Genomic DNA, 22,738 nt, shown 5'->3' with positions numbered 1-22,738 from the left:
GTCAGAGGAAATTGTTTTAGAACTGTTTTTAGCATTTTAAGCCAACATCTTTAAGTAACAGTAGCTTTCGAGATTTATTAGACATTCACAGGAAGAAAAAATGAAATCCTGTGCTAACTGAAATACCAACTTCTTTGTGGCTACAAAAGCATTCCTAAAAGAGAATCTGAAAAAACACTATTGTGACACCCATTTAGTTCTGCCACACTACAAATTCAAATAATGCAATTTTGGCAACCTGACAGATTTACTTAAGCCATTTCAGTCTTCATATATATGCATTACTATTTTTAACTACACAGTGATATAAAATAATAATCTAACTGTACTGCATACCTTTTATTTTCTTTCTTTTTTCACTAGAGAGTTTCCAGTCTGGGTTAAGCTCATCATAGCCTGGCTGAAAAAAAAAAATTATAATCAAGTAAATCTTTGTAACCCAGAATCCGTTTATGTACTCTGTTGCTGACTCACTCATTCTTCAATTAAAATGCTCCCTATAAATTCAAAATTTCTCAAGCATAAACATACAACTGCTGCAGAAACACTGTACTTTTCTACAAACAATTAAAAATAAAAACAAAACAAAACCACAAGTCATGGCCTGACCAACTTTAAACAGTAATCATACCCTAAAGATTTCTGAAATAAAAGTTCTCCAGCAACCAAAAGCCAAGTATTTGCTTTTCATGTCTATACACAGGACTGCAGATCCAGACACATAAAACAATCTCCAAAAGTCTGTGTAGTGGTCCTTTGTGACAGTCTAGTACAGTTCTGTAAGTATTTTCCCCAGCTATTTTCAGAATTATAAAGCCCCTTTCAAGATTGGTGCAAGAAAAGAAGCAGTATTATTAATTGATGCACTGCAAGGTTTAGAATTATGCTGCAGTACTGTTATTTTAACTGTGATTTAGCAGTTACAGAAATCCTGCCCCCAAGTGCAAAGCAGTGGAAGTACATGAAGCTGAAATAACTAAAGCACATTTGGATCAAGCAGAAGGTGTTTTTCAGACTTGATTTTTCAGCAGAAACAGGAAAGTCTACTAATTAAAAGTAAACATGAGGCCACTCCAACTTAATTTCACACATATTATGAAAAATACACGTTATACTTGGACACCAGTTTCACCTATAAAAAGATTTTGAGAACAGTCAAGCACATAATATTCCTTTATATCACCCTCACTGACTTATAAAATCCTGAATGCTCCTTCAGAATACATATTCATTATTGCTAAAAAGAAAGAAAAAATACAACTCACTGTAAGGATCCTTGAGCAAAATTTGTCTGAAGTGTGTATTAAAAATAGAGATAAATAGATATGCATATACAGACACACACCTCTTATCCCAACACTAGATAAGAACTTCTTTGAGGTTTTGTTTTTGTTTGTTTTGGTTGCTATTTAAAAAACGCTTTTCTAAATAAGCTTGAAATTACATTTCGATCCCATTTGTTTACCCTGTTTAGAACTGATATTGGTTTATGTCTCATAGATTTAGAACATAACACACAGTACTTCAAGTGAAAAGCCTTTCTTTATCTATTAGTCAAGAAATTAATGGGAGGAAAATCAGAATACTTCACATACTAGTGTGCATAATTTCAGATTTTTCACTTTTCAGAATGCATTTCCTCATTAAAATACAGTTTTTTTATTTTTTTCTTTGAAAACTAATTAAGTTTTAAATTCTCAGTGTTTAAATTCATACAAATCACATAAAAGTTTGCCAGTTTCTGAGCAATGCCTAATGTAATCTCCCCCACTTAGTTTTGCAAACAATTCCTGCAGAAAGCATTGGACTTAATAGCAAAGTGATGTATGCAGTATGTATGCAGTATGTGGCTGAAGCACCATGACCCAAACTCCTCTCATCTCCTACAAAAGCACAATTCCAGAGGAGTAAGATATATAATTCTAAATATATACTTGTTTTTACCTGAGCAGTTTGGTCCCATTCTCCTTGTTGTCTGAGAGATGGAATAGACCAGATCGTCAGTTTTCCTGAGAAATGAATAGCTGCCAAAAGAGCTCCATCAGGAGAAAGGTTCATCTTGAAAACTCCATCCTGCCAAACATAATATCCAAGCAAATAAACAAACATAATAAAAATATACACCAAGGAATACCAAGAATCTCTCAAGTGACAACAGACCAAATAGTAAAATAGTGAATATTAGATTATGTTCATACAGATAAAATAATTCAACATTCGTAAGTTAATTTCATCAAGGCTACAAAAATTCTCCTGGATTAAGTTTTCCTTCAGCTCTGGACACCTTAAGAGGCAAAACATACTTCTAACAAAATACCTTCTTAAGGGTTCACAAAATCCTGCACATTTACTACTGGATCTGTACACTATTTCCACAAGACACTCTAAATACAAACTTAAATTTTAGAGTCAAATTTAGCACCACTGGCAAGGACTGACAATTTCTGAAAATATATTTTACATTTATTCACCCCTCTCCCAAAACAATTTTACATTTTCAGAGAGACCATTCAGTTCTTACAGTGTCTCATCTTCCCTGACAGCAGGATGCAGACTCCCAAAATTACATTGTTCATAAAGTTTCATTTTGTCAGTTTACTTTAAAAAAAAGTTTATAAGGATTCAGAGTTAAAATTCTCCAAGTTTGCAGCTATCAATTTTCAGGCCAGCACCTCCTCTCTGAGAAATTACCCCAACATAAATGAAGCACAGTTATTTGACATCCATCAATTAAGAAATTTTAATGGCACTTCTACAGAATGCTACTGATAGGTATTATCTGAAGGTAGAAATATTCTTCTCAGGTCAGGCTGTTTGTTTGGACTCAGGGTTTTTTTTATTATTATTTTTATTTAATTTCTTAGGCTTTTTAAAGTTCTAGGTACACCATACAAGCAAACACAATCAAGAAATCTTTTTACTGTTGTACAGTGGTTTGCAGCTGTTGAGAGCACTCCTGAAATTCTTGCCTAAACTGTGTTTTCAATTGAAAGGAGAGCATTAAGGGTTTTTTAAACCCTTTAAGAATTATAAGAAAAAATTCATATTCTATGACTATATTCTTAGGCAGCTGGAGTACTGCACTTTCATCTGTAGTTTGCCCAGGAATTGTACATGCCTTCAAATGGCAATTCTCTCTTTACAAGTCAATCTGCATGCACAAAGTACAAAGAACAAAAGATTGTTAAAGGACCTAGAAACATAGAGCTAAAATATATAACCTATTCAGATAACTGATCAGTGGTATACATCACAGATCCTGAAAGGAGGTAAACATAACCAGTCAGTAATAATTCTCTGGCTGTGAGATTTAGATATTGGGTGGCCATTAACACACTCAAATTTATCACCCAAGCCCTGTTATCTATAAAAATTAATCAGTCCTTTGCCAAAGCAGGCAATGCTGCCTCTGTAAACAGCTCATCAGCTTCAGGGAACAGCAAAACAAGATGTTGAGAAACTCAGCAGGCTGGCACTTCACATTTTTAAGTGTCATTTAACAACACTAAGAATCAAATCCCAGTGTAGTCAGTTCTAATATACAAGTCCTCTAGCTGCTATATCTGTCATTTTAACCCTAGTGTTAATTTCACACTAGGAATACACATTTAAGCCATAATCTCTGAAATTGGATCAAAACATTCATGGATTAATAAATTTCCACCTTTCTTCATTAATTTAGCACTGGCAAGTGCAATGAAGTTGAAATTTAGTACAGCTACATGCTGCACAAGCTTTTAAGCAAAAAAAGCTTAAGTCAGCTTTATCTTTAACATTTTCAGTGAAGGAAATAAAATCTCTCCCCATTCCACCCTTGAGAAAGATTCAGAAAGATTTGTTTTCCCTTTCCAATCAAGCAGGCAACTTCTTTTAACCAATCCTCTAAAGCATCCCAAAAAATCTATTAAGGTCTATTAAATCGACTAAGGTCATTTCCAACTCAGATCAGCCATTCTTTCTCTCAAGAGAACACAGAGTGAAGGTAGTAGACAGTTCTTTCCTTGTAAACAAAAGACTGGAAAACAATTTTTCTTATAAGAAGGGCATGGGAAGTTCCCAAGGCATGTAGAAGAAAGCCATGAGCACTGTGTACAACACCTTGGAAATACAGAAAGCACACACCTACACCTCAGCATGACATTCAAGATTTAGCACTCACTCAGGGCAGAGAAGAAAGAACACAAGGCTCATAGGCAGAGTTTTTTAAGAATAAGTTTATACTGAGTTTCATTAGTTTCACATGCATCCTGGGAGTAGAAGTCTGATCTGTAATAAACTTTAGAAGCTACTTAGGAAAATGTTTCCATAGTATCTCAGACTGTAAAAATAAAGTCTTTGTGCCTGCCCTATTTAAGCCACGAAGAATTAGTTTGAATCCACCCATTTTTTCTTCCCCACAGGGTGTGAAGATTGTGGGCTGAGAATTTCTTATTGTTTTCTAGTAGGATAGGTGTAGTGCAGAATGCTAGGTTTTGTTCTTTGTCTCTGGGGCATATATTTGAGAAACATCATCACAATCTACTTTCTTCTTAAAGAATATATAACACATCTAACATGGTCCAATTATCACATTCATTAAAAAATAATTAGATGGCTTCTTATACCTTCCTTTTTGAATAAGGGTTTACATTTAATACTGAACTCTACATCTCTAGACCTGTTCCTGAAATCCAGTGACTCAAGCTTCAGTAAATGAATTAACTGGATTTTTAAGAAAGCCAAGTAAGTGGCAAGCTACTCAATTTAATGCTAAAGCTTTTTGATTAATTTAATAGAATGTTAAATTCCTAAATTGCATAAATTAAAACCTACTTTCAGTCAGTCTCTCAGGTAGTCATGAATGAACAATTATGTTAATAAAATACATTTCTGAGGTAGACCTAGATCTTAATACCTGTTCTGTTCCTCGCCTGCTGTAAAATCTTAAATTCATAATCCTTAATAATCCTCTTCTCTGTGCCTGTAGGAACAGAAACAAATCATACAATGAAAAACAATCTCATATGCTGTTTTATGCACTGAAAATTAAGTCATATTTAAAACACTAAAACAACTCTGCAAGATTCCCTAGAGGCTCTGCAGAAAGACCTTGACAAATCAGAGAGATGGGCAATCACCAACCAGATGAAGCTTAACAAGACCAAGTGCCAGACTGTATCTGAGGCAACCCTGGCTGTGTGCAGACTGGGGAATGAGAAGCTGGAGAGCAGTGCTGCAGAAAGGGACAACAGTGAGTTGAATGAGTCAGCACTGCTACAATATATGAAAGAGATGAAATCACTGGAGTATCCAAAGAAGGCCAGGAGGATGGTGAAGGGCCTTGAGGGAAACCATGTGAGGAGTGGCTGAGGTCACTTGGTCTGTTCAGCCTGGAGGAGACTGAGGGGAGACCTCACTGCAGCTACAGCTCCATTGGGAGGGGAAGAGGAGGGGCAGGCACTGATCTCTGCTCTGGGGGACAGGGACAGGACTGAGGAAATGGCCTGAAGCTGTGTCAGGGGAGGTTTAGGCTGGGTATCAAGAAAAGGTTCTTCACCTAAAGAGTGTTTGGGCACTGGAACAGGCTCCCAGGGAAGTGGTCACAGAACCCATCCTGACAGAGCTCAAGAAGTGTTTGGAAAATACTCTCAGGCATGTGGTGTAACACTGGGTGTCCTGTGCAGAGCCAGGAGCTGGATTCAATGATCTTTGTGGGTCTCTTCCAACTCAGCATATTCTATGATGTTACTATTTTTAAACTTCCATAAGACTGCCTACTTTAAAATAATGCAAGCAGAACAGTTTGTATTATTCTGTCCACTTCAGTAGATATATAACACAGCACAGCAAAGCACTACTCATTTGCAATTAAATTAACAACTCGTTTGTAATACTAACCAATACTTATGTAAGAGTAAACACTGAAATTTATCCTGGTATATTGTAAATTGATTTCAGTATAACCAAGTTGTTACCAAATCAAACATTTACTTCTACTAGAAGAAAAAGAAATCAAGTGCCAGAATTAAACTGAAACATTTATTTCAGGTGTGCTGCCTTTTGTTATGAAGTAACAGAAGAACAAATTGTAATTGTTTTCAACTCAGACAGGTAACATATCCCAATGTACAACTAAGAGCAAAAAATATCACAGCTTGGAAATTTACAGACTCCTTTCTTTTCTTTTTGGTTTTAAAACCACAAGTGATAATTAAGAACTTAAAGTTCAAGTCATACTACAGAAAAAGCAAAAACAGACAGATGCTGTGGGGAAAGACATAACTGTTTAGACATACACAGACATACATAGCTTAGAAAATAGCAAAACATCACATTAAATTAATCTTTCATAAGGAGATACTTATTGAGCTTCCAGTGAGAATATTCATCCAGTAAAATGAGGACACATACTTACTGTTCTAACATCATCTTCGTAACTAGTGACCTGTTTGTAATGGGGAGAGCCTGACAGAATTCTCCAAGCAGATATCCCACAACCAGCTGCTTTAGATACTCCATCTTCATCTGTTTCACAGCCTCCTACAAGGAGAAGTCTGTAAAATATATAAAGATGTATTGTGATTTCATATACTGACACTTTTTTTTTTTTTAATTTTAAGTCTATAGCAGTTTGCTTAGAGTAACCAAAGGCTAAATATACCAAGACACTTAACAGCCACAATAAACTTTGTCTGTGACTAAATACCCTGAAATCTAAAAATACTTCAATATTATTCAAATAACATTTTTTATATCATGTATACCTATTCATTCTCATCTCTAGCTTTCCAGGAAAGTCACAATTGCCAAAATAAAATAAGTCTGGCCACAAGTTTGAGTTTCCTCCTTACCCTCAAAAAATGATAAAAAATTACTGCTTAAGCATGTGACAAGTTCTGATTATTCTGTTTAAGCATCAGATTTCCATTTATTCAGATGTGGTACAAAAGCTACTTCTCTTTCACTAAAGAGCTGAACACATTAATGTTTGTCAATTCTGTTTTCTAAAGCCACTGTACCAATTATATATGTGCATGCAATAATTTCATTACACACCACAGGTAGCATTTTAAAAACTTTGATGTAAACCTTGTAATTATTGCTGAACACCACTAAACTGTACCAAAGTATTTGCCCTTAAAGCCCCTTTACCTTATTAACAAGCACTTTTATATTTAACTGATGACTACTTTGATGAAAACTTTGAGAATAAGTATCAAAGTTTGTTTGGAAGCATCACTGTAATGAATCACCCATCAAAAGGTCAAGTACCTACAAAAAAAGGCACAATTGTAGGAGCCTGAAGCTCCACCCTGGGAATGCTCCATTATCCCATTCCCAAGGCTGCACCATTCCCAAAGTGCTCTCCCCTTCCAGTAGTGGCTGCCACTCTCACAGCGCAGCTCTGGCCACCAGGGATGCCAAAACTACATCTGCAAAAGTCAAATGTAAGAATAAAGGGGAAAAAAAAATCCTTCCACATTCAATCCTTTTTAAGACATCAGTAAAGCTTATTTAGTATTCCCAGGTGTCCTACTACTTACAAATGTACAGCAAGATGATTTTGTACCATGGCTGAATGACAGAATTACATCATGAGTTAGGCTAGAAAAGAACCTCTGAGATCATCAAGTCTAACCTATAGCCAAACACTACCATGTCAACTAGACCAGCTTAAGGGATGGTGACTCCACCACTTCCACAGGCTGTCCATTCCAATGCCTAATCACCCTTAATGTGAAAAAATTCCTCCTGATGGCAAACCTAAAACTCCCCTGGCACAGCTTAAGCCTCATCTTCCATGTCTTCCCAGCTCCTTGGGAGAGGATGTTGACCCCCACCTGGCTACAAACCCCTTTCACTTAGTTGCAGAAAGAGGTAAGATCTCTTGAGAGTGATGCTTATAGTCTTAAGAGTTTTGTGGTGTAATAAATGACCTGAAGCAGTAAAACAGAAGTCACTTTCACCAAAAACTGCAACAGGAGACATGAATACCAGACAGGAACATGATAAAACCTAATTTTTTTTCTTGCAGAAGTGTTCTACATAAAGCACAGCCAGCATGCAGCGGTTTGCACAGCTGTTTCCAGGTTTCATTTATAGATCCTTAAAAATCTACATACTTCAGGTACCATCTGAGGACTCCTGAGATGACCAGAGGACTCCTGGGAAGCCTCTGAGAAACTTCACAATGCCTGTCATTGTCAGGAAAAGCATGCTTTAGAAGCTTTTAGTCTGCCAGCTGTTTCTAATCAAAGGGTGCTTTGAGCTTTTGTTCCAGATAGACACCTGATTAACAGGGGCCAGGAACCCTTGGAACAAGTCCTAGAAAAAGATCTATGTAAATGCCATGCCCAGAGTGCAGCATTGTGCAGAAGATGATGGCCAGAACCTGTCTCTGTGTATGCTGTAAACAATCACAGCCATGTGCTGCAGGCTCAGTCTCCAGCACCCTCTGGAGCAGCTCCCCAATGCCTCAGACCGTGCTCCTAAAGGAGATGTGCAGGCCTTGGAGTGCAATGACATGGCCCCAAGCAACCTGCTCTAGACCCTGAGGTGAAGGAGAACACATTGGATGATCTCCAAGGGTTCCTCCAGTCTCAAAAACTGGCTGCTCTTGCAGTACCTCAACTGTACTCCACAGTTTGTACAAAGTTGAGTTGAAGATAAACAGTGTAACACCAGTCTCAAGAACAAGCTCAGTAGAAGCATCCAAGAAAAACTTGATATGCCCTTCTTTACTTAGCAATTTTGGTACAAAAATTTTTAAATAAATCTGAAAACCTTCAACTCCTTCATTACAATTTCATTGTAAACTTTAGTTTTTAATACCAAACATTTTCTGCAGCAATTGCAGATAACCCAGAAATAAGGCATTCAGCTCTAGATTAAGATACCAAAACAAAAACAGCTGTTGAACTGTGGATTTGAGTTTACAAAGAGCTCACACTGAAGCAGACTTTAAGTTTTTTCAACTAAAATGCACCATAAATTCCGTCCTAGATGGAAATGAGATCACGTGAGAGCACCAACATTAGCTATCTAAATTAAGGATTATAGTACTTTTCAAAAAGTAAAAGTCATTATTGGTTTTTTTCCCAAAGCTATTGCTTCAGGTTTTCCTACAGATTCAGAAACAGTCCCTATTGACATATTCTCTATGCAATTATCATACATCTAGTTGAAAAAATTAAGTAAATTAAGTTTTTAACTGCTATATTATTGCATTATAATGGGTCATAAGCAAATACTGCATTACTGTATTACTGTGTATGTCAAGCCTTTCAAGCAGTGAAGAGAGATCAGTATAATTTCATCATCTGAGATTAAATGCAAGAAAGCACAAAATGACAAAGTTGAACTTGTGTTAAGTGATGAAAGTTCACATTATTGAAAATTAAAAGTTCAAGGTGTATCAACAATTTTCTTTCATGCACAACTTTGTAGAAGTTGTGTTCAAGCCCTGCCAGAGTTTCTTGGGATAACAAGAAAACTTCAGGAAGAGACTCTACTCACAAATTTAGGTTTCTCCAATGTCAAATTTACAAGCCTTCTACCACAGACTAAATTCAAAATAGAAAAGACTTGCCTTCATCGGGGGCAAAACACTGGTTCTTTTGTTTTCCATCAATTTCATTCAAGTGTCAATTTTTCAACTTTACTGAGGCACTCAATAGGCTGCACACAGCAGGAAATACTACAACCATTAACCCTGGTCTCATCAAAGGAAACAATGGATTGGTTCTGCTGTCTGATCATGTAGTGCTACCAAAGCTCCACAGTCCATAACTACTATCTCAAAACTGTAAATTTAGTACACTGAGTATTAATTATGTGAAATCACTAAATATTAATTAGGTGGAAAGAAGAAGCCATATACAAAATTAATCTCTCAAAATAATAAGCTAGAAGAACATTACATCTCATTAATAATAATTTGTTTTCCTAAGATAGATACGACAGCTCACTTAATACTGAAGAATGAGAACAAGTTTTTTCAATAGTGAGTTTCTTTAGCCAAGCCTAATTTTCATTTAAAATAATATAGTGATGTAACACTGCATTGAAATATTTAATCCTAGCTGATCAAATACAAGAAAAATATCTAGAACGAGGTTTAGTTCCTATAACTGAAGAGAAATAGAAATAGAGTTGCTGAGTTTATCTTGCTACATAACAAATCAATATTAAAAAAGTAGACACATTTTTAGCTTAAGTAATAGGCTAACCAGGACCTATTCCAATTACATTGGGTTCAAGAGCACACAGGCAGTCAGTCCACACTGCAAGTCCAGCTTCTGTACCCAGCAAGTTACTAACAGAGAAAACACATCACAAGACAACCCCAAACGCCAAAGCCTGGCAGTTCCACTCAGAACACCAGGGAAAATGGGCTGGCCAACAAGTCGGCAATCAATTCCAGATAGAAAAACAAAACAAAGAACCACACAAAAAAAACAAACAAAAACTAAAACAAACAAAAACCAATCAACAACTAAACGTACACTTCACCTTTACCAATCTTTTATCATATTCAGAAATCTCTTTCGAAGCTATTCCTGACATGCTAAAAGTGCATGCTGCTTACACAAGGTACTCAAACAGAAAAGGACCTTCTGTAACTTTATAAAATAACTAATGACTTTACTAATGGAGTAATGAAAGTCAAGTGGGATGAACTAAGGTTCCTCTTTAATAGCAAAAAGACACATGACTTTTTATTACTGATGCCCTAAACAGCAATTTTAGAATAGACTTTTTTCCCTATCCAACACACTTCAACGCTAATTTTGCTACTTTTTGTCAGGTAGCAAACAGAACACTTACCTGTGACCAGGATGATAAATGACTGTGGTTATCCCATGAGGGTAGTGGCTGCTAAAGCTGAAACTATGACTTTCTTGAAAGCTTTGATTTGTTCCAACGCTAAGTATGCCAGGAAAAAGAAATACATGCATTAGTTCAGATTTATTTTCTTTAAAGAGTAGAAAGAATTCCTTTAAAGCTCACTGCACCTTCTCAAAGCAAGTCAAAATTCATGCTTACCTTACAAGGTAACTTCTCAGTTCTCCACGATAATTAACAACAAGGAGTTCAGCTGACCACTGGGCACTTGCTTTGTATTCCAGAAAGATCAATCCAGCAATAGCGTAACTCAGGTCGCCTGGAATACTTGCTGTCTTTACCCAAAAATGAAGGCAGATGTTGGGAGAGAAAGGAGATTTTAAAATGTGTCTTTGTTACTGAAAAAACTAGAAAGTTAAATTAACTATACAGTACTTTAAAAAATAAAGTTTCATCGTTTGTATTTACAAACTAAATACATTTTCTTTTATCTTGATTTTTAAGATATCTTATTACTATAAAGTTTGTAAAGATAATATACTAAGGAAGAACACTTGAGCCACCTTCACAAATGAGTTCAATACACCCTTTGAACAAACAAAATAGAAAATATATTGTGTGGGGCCTGTCAACAGCAATTATCTAATATTGTACAAAGCAAAGTACCCTGCAGCAGTATTTCTTGATTTACAATTTGACTCTGCATACAAAGTGCAGCTTTATAATATACTACTACAAATTGTGGTGATTCCATACTTTCACTGTTTGATGCACCTACAGATCCACCACAATTCCAAGACAGATGTAAAACATATCCTTTGTGCTATTGTAGGGGCTACACATGACTTTTGTTGATGATGGAAGAAACTTTTTATGGTCCATTTCTGCATGGTATTCATAGTGTAAGCCTTTCTAGCAAACTAAGTCATCATTTGAAAAAGGTCAAAAAGTGGAAATTATCCATGCTCCTTAAAAGAAGTTCTGCTATATTTGTATTCAACCCAAGAGAGCACATACCGGTGAAATAACCAAAAGCTCACTACCCATCAGGTCAAACACTCTGACTGTTCCACTGCTTTCAGCATAAGCAAGTAATGTACAATCATGACTCCATGCCACTCTCCTCCACTGAGGACTAGGATCCTTTGGCACTATGAAAAACAAATAAAAGCAAAAAGTAAATATAATCCCTTAAACAGAACAAAAAGTCAATTGCATCAAAAAAATGCAGGGGGCCAGCATTACAAGCTGATCTCAAAGTAGAGTAAAAAAATGAAATATCATTCATGTCTCCCAGAGCCATTAATTCTAACTACCATTTTATTTCAGATTCAGGTTTCATATATTAATCATCACAGAAATAAGTGGCAGAGGGAGGGTAATAGAGCTAGTCACAGAGCAAAACTATTAAGAGATTCTTTCCAACAATTTTAAGAAGTTGTATCACTATCATTAAAGTAACCAACACCATTTAGCAATATATGAATAATAAACAATGATGACACTCAGTAATGATGAAGAAGTTGCCATACCTTGACATTTTCCAACTATGGATACAAAGTCATCTTTTGCAGACCTGCAAAAAGAAGACTCATATGAATTCAGAGATGAAAAACCCACGATTCAATTTTCTGTAACAGACCACTAGAAAAGTATTCCAAGTAAACAATTCAAAGGCCTGCATGCCCCTAACTACTTGTTCAAAAAAGCAGATAGTAATTTTCACCATTAGGCAGCTACAGTAACTAATAATAGTATTTTAGAGACACTCCTCCAACTGCATAAATACCAACACCTCTCATTTATTTGTAATCCTGTAAAAAATAGGACAGCATCATTTCAGTGCTTCATGTAACTTTAGGGAAAAAAAAAAAGCCTAGTCAGTATTCTCTAGGTTACAATTTTAGAAACAATGCAAGAATATAGTTACATTAATACAGTTGAAACACAAGATTTATTTTATAGTCTTTAAGCTGACGTTTATGGTGCTCACACCACTTTTGATTGAACAATTTTCATACACTTGCTTCTTTTACATATAAATGGAAGGTCTGACCTTCTAGCAAATGGATTTTTGTGAAGCAAGTAAACACACTCAATCAAGATCTGTTCTACAGCTAAATGTGCTCTTGAACTGGCAAAGGAGAGCCTATTGTTAAGAGTGCACAAGAAAAGGGAAAACATCAGTCTTTACAGCAATCCACACCACTTGTAAAATAAGGTGAAGTATTATACATGCCAGGTACTCCACAAAGAAGAACACTGGATACCAGCTCCTTGTCCCATTTTTTAGGGGAGAATTTCTAGAGGGCAGAAAGGCAAATCTTAGAAAGTCCATGATTTGTGCAGACTATTTTGGAGGATCTTGACTGTTTTTCTTTCACGTCTTGAAAACAGAGTGAGAGAGATACAAACACATCTATTATAATTGGGGGGGGGGGGGTCAAGGACAGTTTATGTTTGGTTTGGTTTTTTTTTTTTAAATGGGGGATGGCTGACAACTAAAAAGAAACAGGTCTCTGCTTTTATGATCATTCCATGGAAAATCTCACAATATATAACACTGCAAAACAAACCAAAAAAAAGTCCTTTAAAAGTATTGCTAGCAAATGACCAGAAACACTTTCTCAGAACTCCACATCTGAAGTAACAGATAATGCTAAGTTACCTGATTTCTACACATTGGTCTTGAACAACTGCCAACAATTTACCATTGCTGAAAGAAAAAACATATATCAAAGTTCAGTTCAAGTCCACTCCTTAGAGAATGTGCATCAGAGTCCTAGGTGCTTTTCTCCATGGTTAGATATAAATTACCTCATTCATAAATTTTTAAAAAATTAAATGGGAAATAGCAATTTTTATTAAATATAAAATATGCATGCTATGATATTCCTTTCATTTCACAGAAATCTATCTGCCACTCTTTTCCAGCAGCACTAAGAAAAATGTCTAAAATCCCACTGCATGGGAGATCAGAATCAAGATGTTGCTTACAGATAATTTTACAACAGCAACATACAAAACTATGTATTGCTATGTATTGCTTTATCTGGTATAAACAACTATCATAAGTCAGTAAGTTATGTGTCTTTGTATACAACAAACTAAAACCTTCCCCACTGAACCATTTTTCTGTGCATATTTGTGCCTACTTTTAAAAGCCAGTGATCTCACTGATGTTGCTAAAATTCCTGCAGAAGAGCTGCAGGAACTCTTACTCTTCAGTGCATGCAATAGCAGACAAGTCTTGAGAATATGCATTCACTTTCCAAAAATATAAATTGCATACTTTAAAATTATATATCCTGCCAAGTTATAAGTTTTTAATCAATCAAATTCAGGACTTGAATTTGAAAATGACTGCACTGCAAGCCACTTTGCCTCAGAAGTTAGACAGACATTGAGTCCTGAGTGAGAGGTGCAGTCACTGAAGGGAAGCAGAAGCCCCTGGGTAGGACACTGAGGCCACCTGCAAGAGCTTCCAGTATCTCTCTTGATCAGAAACAACAACACATCTCTAGCATAATATTAGCTCAGCACAGCTATCAGTGGGGACGGTGGGGGGAGCAGAGGAAGCATCAATACATTCACTCCTGCCAGAAATGGCAAAGTGTGGGAGCTGGTTACCTTGCAAGTACGAGGTGCCAGTTGATCTGCTTACTAACCAGACGAACCAATCCAGTGGGCAGAGAAAACTTTGCAGGGCTGAAATACCAAAACCATTAGGCTAAATCAGAACACACAGTGAACAAATGCACTACCTGAGATACACACACCAGACAACTCGGCTTCAAGGCAGCCATCAATTACCTGAGAGGGTTTGCAAGTGAACATGAATCAACACTGCACCCTGCCAACGACTAGGGCTAACAACAGCCTTGTTTTTACTAACAGAACAAAACTGCACATTAAGGGAACTGATCATTTATTTATCGCTCTTTACACTCTGCCCACCAGACAGTTTTGGTACATCCATTATAAAAAACCACCAGTAAACAGAAGGAGCACCAAGATGTCAGGACACTGGAGTACTTGCCCTACAATAAATCAGATGCTGTGGGAATTGTACCTGTTTAGCCTGAAGAAGGGAAGGCTTCAGGATGACAGGACAGCAGCATTCTGATTGATACCTAGATTACCAGGAAGATGAGAGCAACAGAGGTGCATGGCAGGAACACAAGAAATCATGATTAACCCTTTGGAAGACTTGGAAGTGCTGAAGTAACAGTTGGACTCAATGACTATAAAGATCCTTTCGAATCTAAGTATCTCTGTAATTCCAAAACCAAGGAGATTTTTTCACCATGAAGACAGTCAAGCAGACAGCTGAACAGAGAGAAGCCAGGACAGGCTGAACAGAGAGTCTGGTTTCTCCATCCTTTAACATTTCCTAAGACTTTGCTGGACAGAGCTCCAAGAAACCAGTCGGAATTCAGTGTTCTGCTTTTAGTGGGATTTTAAACTTGAGGCCTCCCAAGCTCCCTCTGAAACTAATTTATCAAATACATGAAAACAGCAACTAAAATAAATTATAAAAGCTTGAAATTAGCTTTTAAATATGACTACTGGAAGGAGGGAAGAAAAGTAAGTGAATTCTATCTACCACTGAAACTTTACAACTAGACTTACATGACAGTATGGTGCCCATAAACATCACCTCCTCGTAAGAAAAGGTGGTGGGGAGTAGGTGCACAAAAATACAGTAGAACACCAGCAACAGGGAAAACAGCATTCCCTGCCAAATTCAAGTGCAGTACTGTCTCACAGGAAATCACATTGATGTCTCTTTCCATGTAATTCAAAACCAACATATTATCCTTTAAAAGGAGGCACTGATATCTTCAAACCTGCTAAGTAGTATAACCACAGAGCTTTCCAGAAACATTGTACTTACCCCAATATATTTCTGGGACCATTTAATGACTTTTTGAATCAAATGTTAAATTTATAAATGGCATGAGTGCTGCTCAAGAAGTTACCAAACTTTTCATATAAGTCTCAATTGTCAAAGAAAAAAAAAATTCAAAATTATTCCTCCAAAGGACGCAAACCCTGTTGTGCCATCATATCTGTCACTTACACTTAAGAAAAAATCCTGCAACAGTTTCCCTTGCAATACCTTAGCTGGGAGTAGAGAGAACAAATGTGTCTGGAGAAACCTGTTCCAACTGCAAGGTTACTTCAGCTTCTGATAAATGCACAAAGTCAAACTAGTACATACCAGCCTTCTTCTCTTTAGGTTTCAGACGCAACTCAAGCAGCTACAACTCAGTTTATGAAAAGAGGCTATTCTAAGCATTTATTGGACAGTATTCTAAACAAGTGTTCAATTTTACTCCCATTAAGAATTACTTTCCATCAAAGTGAAAAGCTATAAAAATATTACCAAATAGGACAATTAAGCAGTATTCTTGTAAAACCTACCTGTACCAGAGGTACCGAAGCAAAAGCAATGCAGGACCTGCAATAGAAAGAGGTAAAAATTCTGTTAGTCTTAAAACACCCTTGAAGTCTTAAAACACCCTCCAGCTTACTGCACAGGGAATCTCAAATTCTCACTAAAGAAAAACGTATTGAGGGGAAAAAATCCTCTATACTAGGTGAAGGAATTCTTATGTCAGAATAAATGCAAACAGCAAATCAAAAACAAAGAAAACCAACCAAACAAAAAAAAAATCACTGCACACTTTTTGAAATTCTAGGAGACATTCCTACTGGATGAAAATTCACTTTAGTTGCTGCCATTCAACACTTGGTTTATCCATTGTAATATCATGAGAATGTAAAAGTTGCTCACAGAACTTACTAGCAAACAGCCCAGTGCAGGAGATGTTAAGAGAGGGGAAAAAAAGGCTCAAGTACACTTTGCAAAACACAGAGCTTGTTAACTTCTTAGATGTATGATTTATTAATTTGATCCAACAAATGTATGGAGACAAGAACACTTGCAAAATTGGCATAAAAATAACACAGCCATGGTCACAATCAAAAAACATCTTCCTGAAAATACATCCTACACTCTATTTCCATTATATTAGGCACTCTAAAGGGCAGAAATTGCAAGATTTACAAGTAACCCACACAGTCTTAGAAGTCATGAATGTAAGAACAAGACATACTTACCTGCAATTGCTCTAGTGATGATAAATGATGCACCATGTTTTCTGTTGCCTCTTGGCTGCAATTACAATAATCATCATCAGACAGCATGTCCCACATTTTGAACTTAAATACAATATTCATACATACATTCACTGATTAAGTTGGCTCCTAGCCTACAAGTTCTTCATGTATTTTCTATTACTCACTACTTCATCAAATGTCTACTTAAATTGCATAAGCTAAAACATATAACACCAAATAATTTAAATGCCAAGATGCAATAAACAAAATGTGCTACAGATTGTCTATTGATTCAGCTTTGCCTCAGTCTTCGGGTGGTAACAAAAGACATTGACTTCTTATTATGTTCTCATGTAAGCTATTATAAATCATTCTTCTTATGCCAAATAAATGCCACAGTGATCTGTAATGCCTAGCAGTCAAAGTACTTCGTGTGCACCCTATTATGCTAATATCTAAGTGCTAAGCTACCTAAAGATTGCTCATGGAAGTTTCAGGAACATCAAGATAAACAAAATATTTCTGAAAAAAAACCCTCTTTTTACATCAATTTGTACTATGTAACATGGCCACTCAGATAACCACCTCTACTCCATACCATCTCACATAGCCTTTCCACCTGCCCTGCTCTACTTAAGGCAGAGGGAACAACTACAGTCATTATACAAATGAAAGCACTCTCCAAACACAGAAAAAAGGAATCCAAGACAACAGAGGATGTATATTCTTATCTATAACAGGAGGTAAAATTATTTGTTAGTAAGAAGCAGAAAAAAGATACAAAACTGAGACAAGAACAAGGATAACCAATAAGGAAGGATCCACAAACAAATCTTCAAAATAAGCAATCATGCTTTCTAATGAAAACATTAGAGCATCCCAAACTGAGCATAAGAATAGGCAATGACTGAATTTTCTCTGCCATTCAATATACAATACATAAAACGAATTTCTCATTAACTGAAACATTCAGACCTCACCGACTTACAAAGCAGAAAACTCTGGAAGACAGATAAATTTATCAACATTTTAGAACATGTCTATGCTTAAAAAATAATATTTATTATTTAGGCTCCAAAATTTAAATTATTGAAGTAAAGATTAGTTTTCTAGGCATAGTTTGCAAACCATAAACAGTCTTTCAAATAACCAGGCTGTCATCTCACAGCATGTAAGAAGCAAACACAGCTGTACCAATAGATAATATTCCACATTCAGGCTGATCAGCCAGGAAATAAGAAGGCATTACAGTAAAATAAGTGAAAGCATAAATTATTTCTTACACCTACTCTAGTACCTCAGGGAGAACTGCAATTCCTTATGGACCTTAAAAGCAGAGCCTGTTGAAAGTTGTTGGATTTTGAGGAAGTTCCCAGCAAAAAACATTTCCTAAAATTGCTTACATCTTTTTAGATTTTTTTTAATATTTTAAGTGTCTGCTCCTAAGCCTAAACTACAAGCTGCTATTCCACACATCTTAAACTCTTCACAAAACTGATTTACTATTTTATCCTGAAGACCTGAATTTTACTTTTTTGTAATATATTCTTATCATTTCAGAAATAGCAATGGTTACCAGATATGCTGTATTCCTTTTTTTAATTCATTCCTTCTTAAGAAAACAACTTCAACTTCTCCTTCCCTATAGCATTCCAGGAATAAAATCTAAAGAACTTTCTTGCTGACAAGAAACCCACTTAGTTTTGGATTTTTTTGCACACCCTGCAAGCTTACTGAAAGGACAAGAGGTGGTGGGTGTTGCGGAAATCTCAAAACATTAGAGTGTAACAAAAAAAAAAAAAAATCCCACATGACCAGGTAATACATCTTGCAAAATAAATAGAAGAACAGAGTTCAGTCTGCCTATATTTCCATAAATCACAAGTCCTCTCTTGCAACCTTGTCCACAGCCACTGCTTCATTCACTATTTTCACGGATCTACAACCAGGAATTCCTTTTATTCTCATTACATATTTCAGCATTCTCAAACAGTGCATGATATGTAAGGGCATCACTATCCTGAATACAGACTGCTTGATTTCTATGTCACTTTCTTCTCTGGTATAGTCAATTTCTTATGTGTTTCCTTCACAACCCCCCTGCCCCTCCTCTTCTTCCCCCCAAAAAAAATCTTACTGGAAAGCTCAGTACAGGTGAATGACAATACTGACAAGAACTAAAATTAAAGCAAATTTGGGCACTCAACCTAAGAGATCCATGCCAGTTTTACCAACATCTTGAATTTAACATGATTTTAAACCTTCATCACAAGACTCATCTTCCAATAATTAGAGCTGCAAGTTCTAGTACTATGCAATTAAAAATTAATCATCACAAATGAAATAACAGAAAAATAAAGTCAACAAAGACCTGTGAAAGTTTAAGGTCGAGCTCTGTAGCCCAGATTACTGCATAGGAAGACACTGAATTTCATTTCCCAGTGCAGCATTCAACTTCCTTTCCCTTTCTACCATTCCTTACCATTCACTTATTCCAAAAGATTCAGTTCTACAAAAAAGTAGGGTGTGATTTTTTTCTGAAAAGTGGGAAAAAAACAGGATTGAAAGAGACAGATGTTCCAAAGGAAAAGTCAGTCATCTAAGTAATATCACTATTAAGGCATCTTAAGGCAAAAACTGACTCATACTGACAAAATAATGTTTGCCTATGATTGTCAGTGGAAAATCAATTTCCCACTAAAATGGTAAAAAGAAAATCAGAAGAGCACTTGAGTACTGACAGTTCCCAAGAACCATGTAAATCCAATCAAACTAGACAGCATAATATTTTCAAACCTTCCAACTTTTGCTACTGAAAAAAGGTATTATCTTAAAAATAAATAGCAAGGAATACCAAGTTTAAATTAACCAGCACCATCTGCTTGAGCTGGCAAGTGAGTACAAGTCAGATATTCAGAAATTCTTACTACCAAAGCAGATGAGGACTCTCAGAGTGTGGTTACACAGTCACTTTAAATTGGCATCCCCACATACTGCCACTAAAGGGAGGTGTCACCTCACTGACACACTACTCACAGTCCCTTGGTACCTACAGGGGCACCAGAGGGACCACTTAACAAAAGGAGATGAAACAACACGATTGTTTCTCAGAGTAATCAAGCTTTAATCAACTTACCATACAACTTAAAAACATTAATGGAAGCGGAAACTTGTCAGAAATGTGTCCCCTTAACACGGCTGTAGAAGAACCAGTCTCATGTCATCATACCTGAGTACTCCTCAAGGTTTGCAACAGGAAAATTGTTTCCATATGTTATTAAAATCAAAGACTACTTACCATTTCTCAAAACACAAATTAAAACAGGTGCAACTATCAGTTCATCTATACAAATAACCTATTCAGTGAGTAATTGGTATATATACACATGTAAATATATATATATATTTATGTATATATATATACATATGTGTATATATACATACATATATATGTGTATATATATGTATATATATGTGTGTGTATATATATATATATATATATATAACCCATACCTGTTGCTGCAACTGAGGATTTACAGATCAAGAGCACCACCAACAAAACAAAACAAAACATTCTGATAAATGGAAACCTATTTCTTTTCAGCATAGCTCTAGTAATTTTTAACAGGTACATTCCTCCACTTGTGATGTTTTTACATCTCTTCTGTTCAGTCGTTCTCATTAAGCATAAAACTTTGTTATAATGCTCCTATTAAAAACTTTCAATGGGAAATGCATTAAAAACTTTAGTGGACTTAAAAGCCACTACAAGAAAGAAAAAAAACCACATTGCTTGCATCCTCTATTCAATTCAGACAAGAGTACACACAGAGGCAGGAAGCTCAGCACATTGCAGAGGAAAACATGAAAAAGGAAAGATGAAAGAGCTTCCCAGCTTTTGTGGTGACCCGAGAAGAACAACAGATAGAAACAACTAAAAACCTGCAGTACAAGAAGAGTGTTTTCTGATTTCTCAGGCACTGGCATCCATTTGCACGCATTGTGGACATAAAGTGAAATATATTTTTAAAGTATTGTCCCTGTTACCCCACTCCTGCAAATACAGACAGAACCATATCGCTTCAGGAGTCCAGAGAGAGGATCTAAGTCCTGTTTTCACCAGGACAGATTGCACAGCTCTCTGTACAGCAGTTTCTAGGGATGAGACTTGGACTTCATTCATCACAGCTTCGCTTGTGTCAGCTCTGCAGTCACTCCTGATATACGCTGTTCAATAAGCAGAAACACTTCAGGGCATCCCAGGTGGCACATGCCAGGGTGGGAATTAAGTGACACGAAGGCACAAGGGGACAATGGCCGCACAGACACCCCGTGTCCCCGACAGGAACACGGCGGGCATCGCGTTGAGCCTCCCTGGAGGCACCAGCAGCCTCCAGCACCCCCGGGGCGCCGCCGCGTCCCCGCCCGCGCCAACGTGGCCGGTCCCCACCCCCGCCCGCCGCCGCGCCACACGCACCTGCACCTCCGTCTCCGGAGGCCACTCGGTGTTGACCAGCAGGTCGTAGAGGATGTTCTCCTCCCCGTCCTCCGCCTGCTCGCCGGTGCCGGCCGTGCCGCGCTCCCGGGCAGCCCCGCCGCTGTCCCCGCCGGCGGCGGCCATGCCGGCCCGTCCCGCCCTCCCCGCGCCGCCGCGGCGACGGCGCCCGGCGGGGGCCAAACCGCGCCGCGTTTAACTCGCGCGGCGCCGCAGACCTCGGGCTGTGCATTGAGCCCTTACGGAATAGCGGCAATAAATGGGAAAAAAAGCAGAAGGTGGATTTCCAGCAAGTTGTTCTTCCAGCTTTAATGGTGCTACGTAGGACTTCTAAATATTTCACTGCTACAAGTTGGAGTTCCTCGCGTTCAGCTCTCTCAAGCAGATGAGATTGTTTGCAAGTTCTGGGCCCCTCAGAGGCGCTGGAGTGTGTCCAGAGAAGGCAATGGAGCTGGGGAAGGTCTGGGGCACAACTCTGATGAGCAGCTGAGGGAGCTGGGGGTGCTTGGCCTGGAGAAAAGGAGGCTGAGGAATGACCTTAACTCTAGAGCCAGCTGAAAGGAGGCTGTAGCCAGGCGGGGTTTGGTCTCTTCTCCCAGGCAAGAAACAATAAGATGAAAGAATAGCCTTAAGCTGATTCAGGTTGGACACTAGGAAGGACTTCTTCACGAAAAGAGTTGTTAAACACTGAAATGGGCAGCCCAGAGAGTTGGTGAAGGCGCCATCCATGGAGCAGTTTGAGGAACACTGGCACGGCCATGGTCTGGTAGATGAGGTGGTGTTCTGTCACAGGTTGGACTCCATGATCCCACAGGTCTTTCCCAACCGAATTGCTTCTGTGAAATAACTATAAAAGAACTGATCTTTCAGCCTCTTTCTTGCTACTTCATAAAGCATTTGTAAAATAGAAATAAAATTACTTCACATTCTGACACTTCAGCTCCTGCAGTCTGATTTTCACTGTGTTTAGTAAGCTCTTGTAGGCAACTGTAGCCTAGAATTAGGTTAAACAAAAATTCAAATTCTGAAACTAGGGATTCAGGGCAATATGAAAAAACGAGTTTTTACTGTTTCTATATTTTTAACTATATTTGACAATGTAGCTTATAAAGCAGTAGTAAATAGTATAACATCGTGTTTGTAAGTTTCAAAGAATTGTGGGAGATTTATAGTAAATTACACTCCACGCTCCACACCAACAAGCAGGAGTATATATTGATATCAAGGTCTACAAACAGATTTTCTTAGAGTCGTGGTTGAATCTGTACATTATTCATATCTGTGCCTTTTAAA

At 37.3% G+C, this 22,738-nt stretch overlaps 1 protein-coding gene across 1 annotated transcript in view; it reads right to left on the bottom strand.

Annotated features, from left to right (window-relative positions):
- The window catches only part of NBAS (NBAS subunit of NRZ tethering complex), a 157,565-nt gene extending 135,972 nt beyond the window's left edge, over positions 1-21,593 (bottom strand). The window contains 13 exon segments of the mRNA XM_056488728.1: positions 337-400; positions 1,945-2,073; positions 4,895-4,960; positions 6,395-6,533; positions 10,807-10,905; positions 11,026-11,159; positions 11,842-11,975; positions 12,357-12,400; positions 13,493-13,540; positions 14,455-14,532; positions 16,252-16,288; positions 16,951-17,005; positions 21,428-21,593. Of these exon segments, the coding sequence (XP_056344703.1) occupies positions 337-400; positions 1,945-2,073; positions 4,895-4,960; positions 6,395-6,533; positions 10,807-10,905; positions 11,026-11,159; positions 11,842-11,975; positions 12,357-12,400; positions 13,493-13,540; positions 14,455-14,532; positions 16,252-16,288; positions 16,951-17,005; positions 21,428-21,571 (1,171 nt within the window). The 5' untranslated portion in view covers positions 21,572-21,593.
- Between the last annotated feature and the right edge of the window lie 1,145 nt (positions 21,594-22,738).

This window comes from Oenanthe melanoleuca, chromosome 3, assembly GCF_029582105.1.
Source record: "Oenanthe melanoleuca isolate GR-GAL-2019-014 chromosome 3, OMel1.0, whole genome shotgun sequence".
Classification (NCBI taxonomy): domain Eukaryota; kingdom Metazoa; phylum Chordata; class Aves; order Passeriformes; family Muscicapidae; genus Oenanthe; species Oenanthe melanoleuca.
This window is presented reverse-complemented; position numbering and strand designations above follow the sequence as displayed.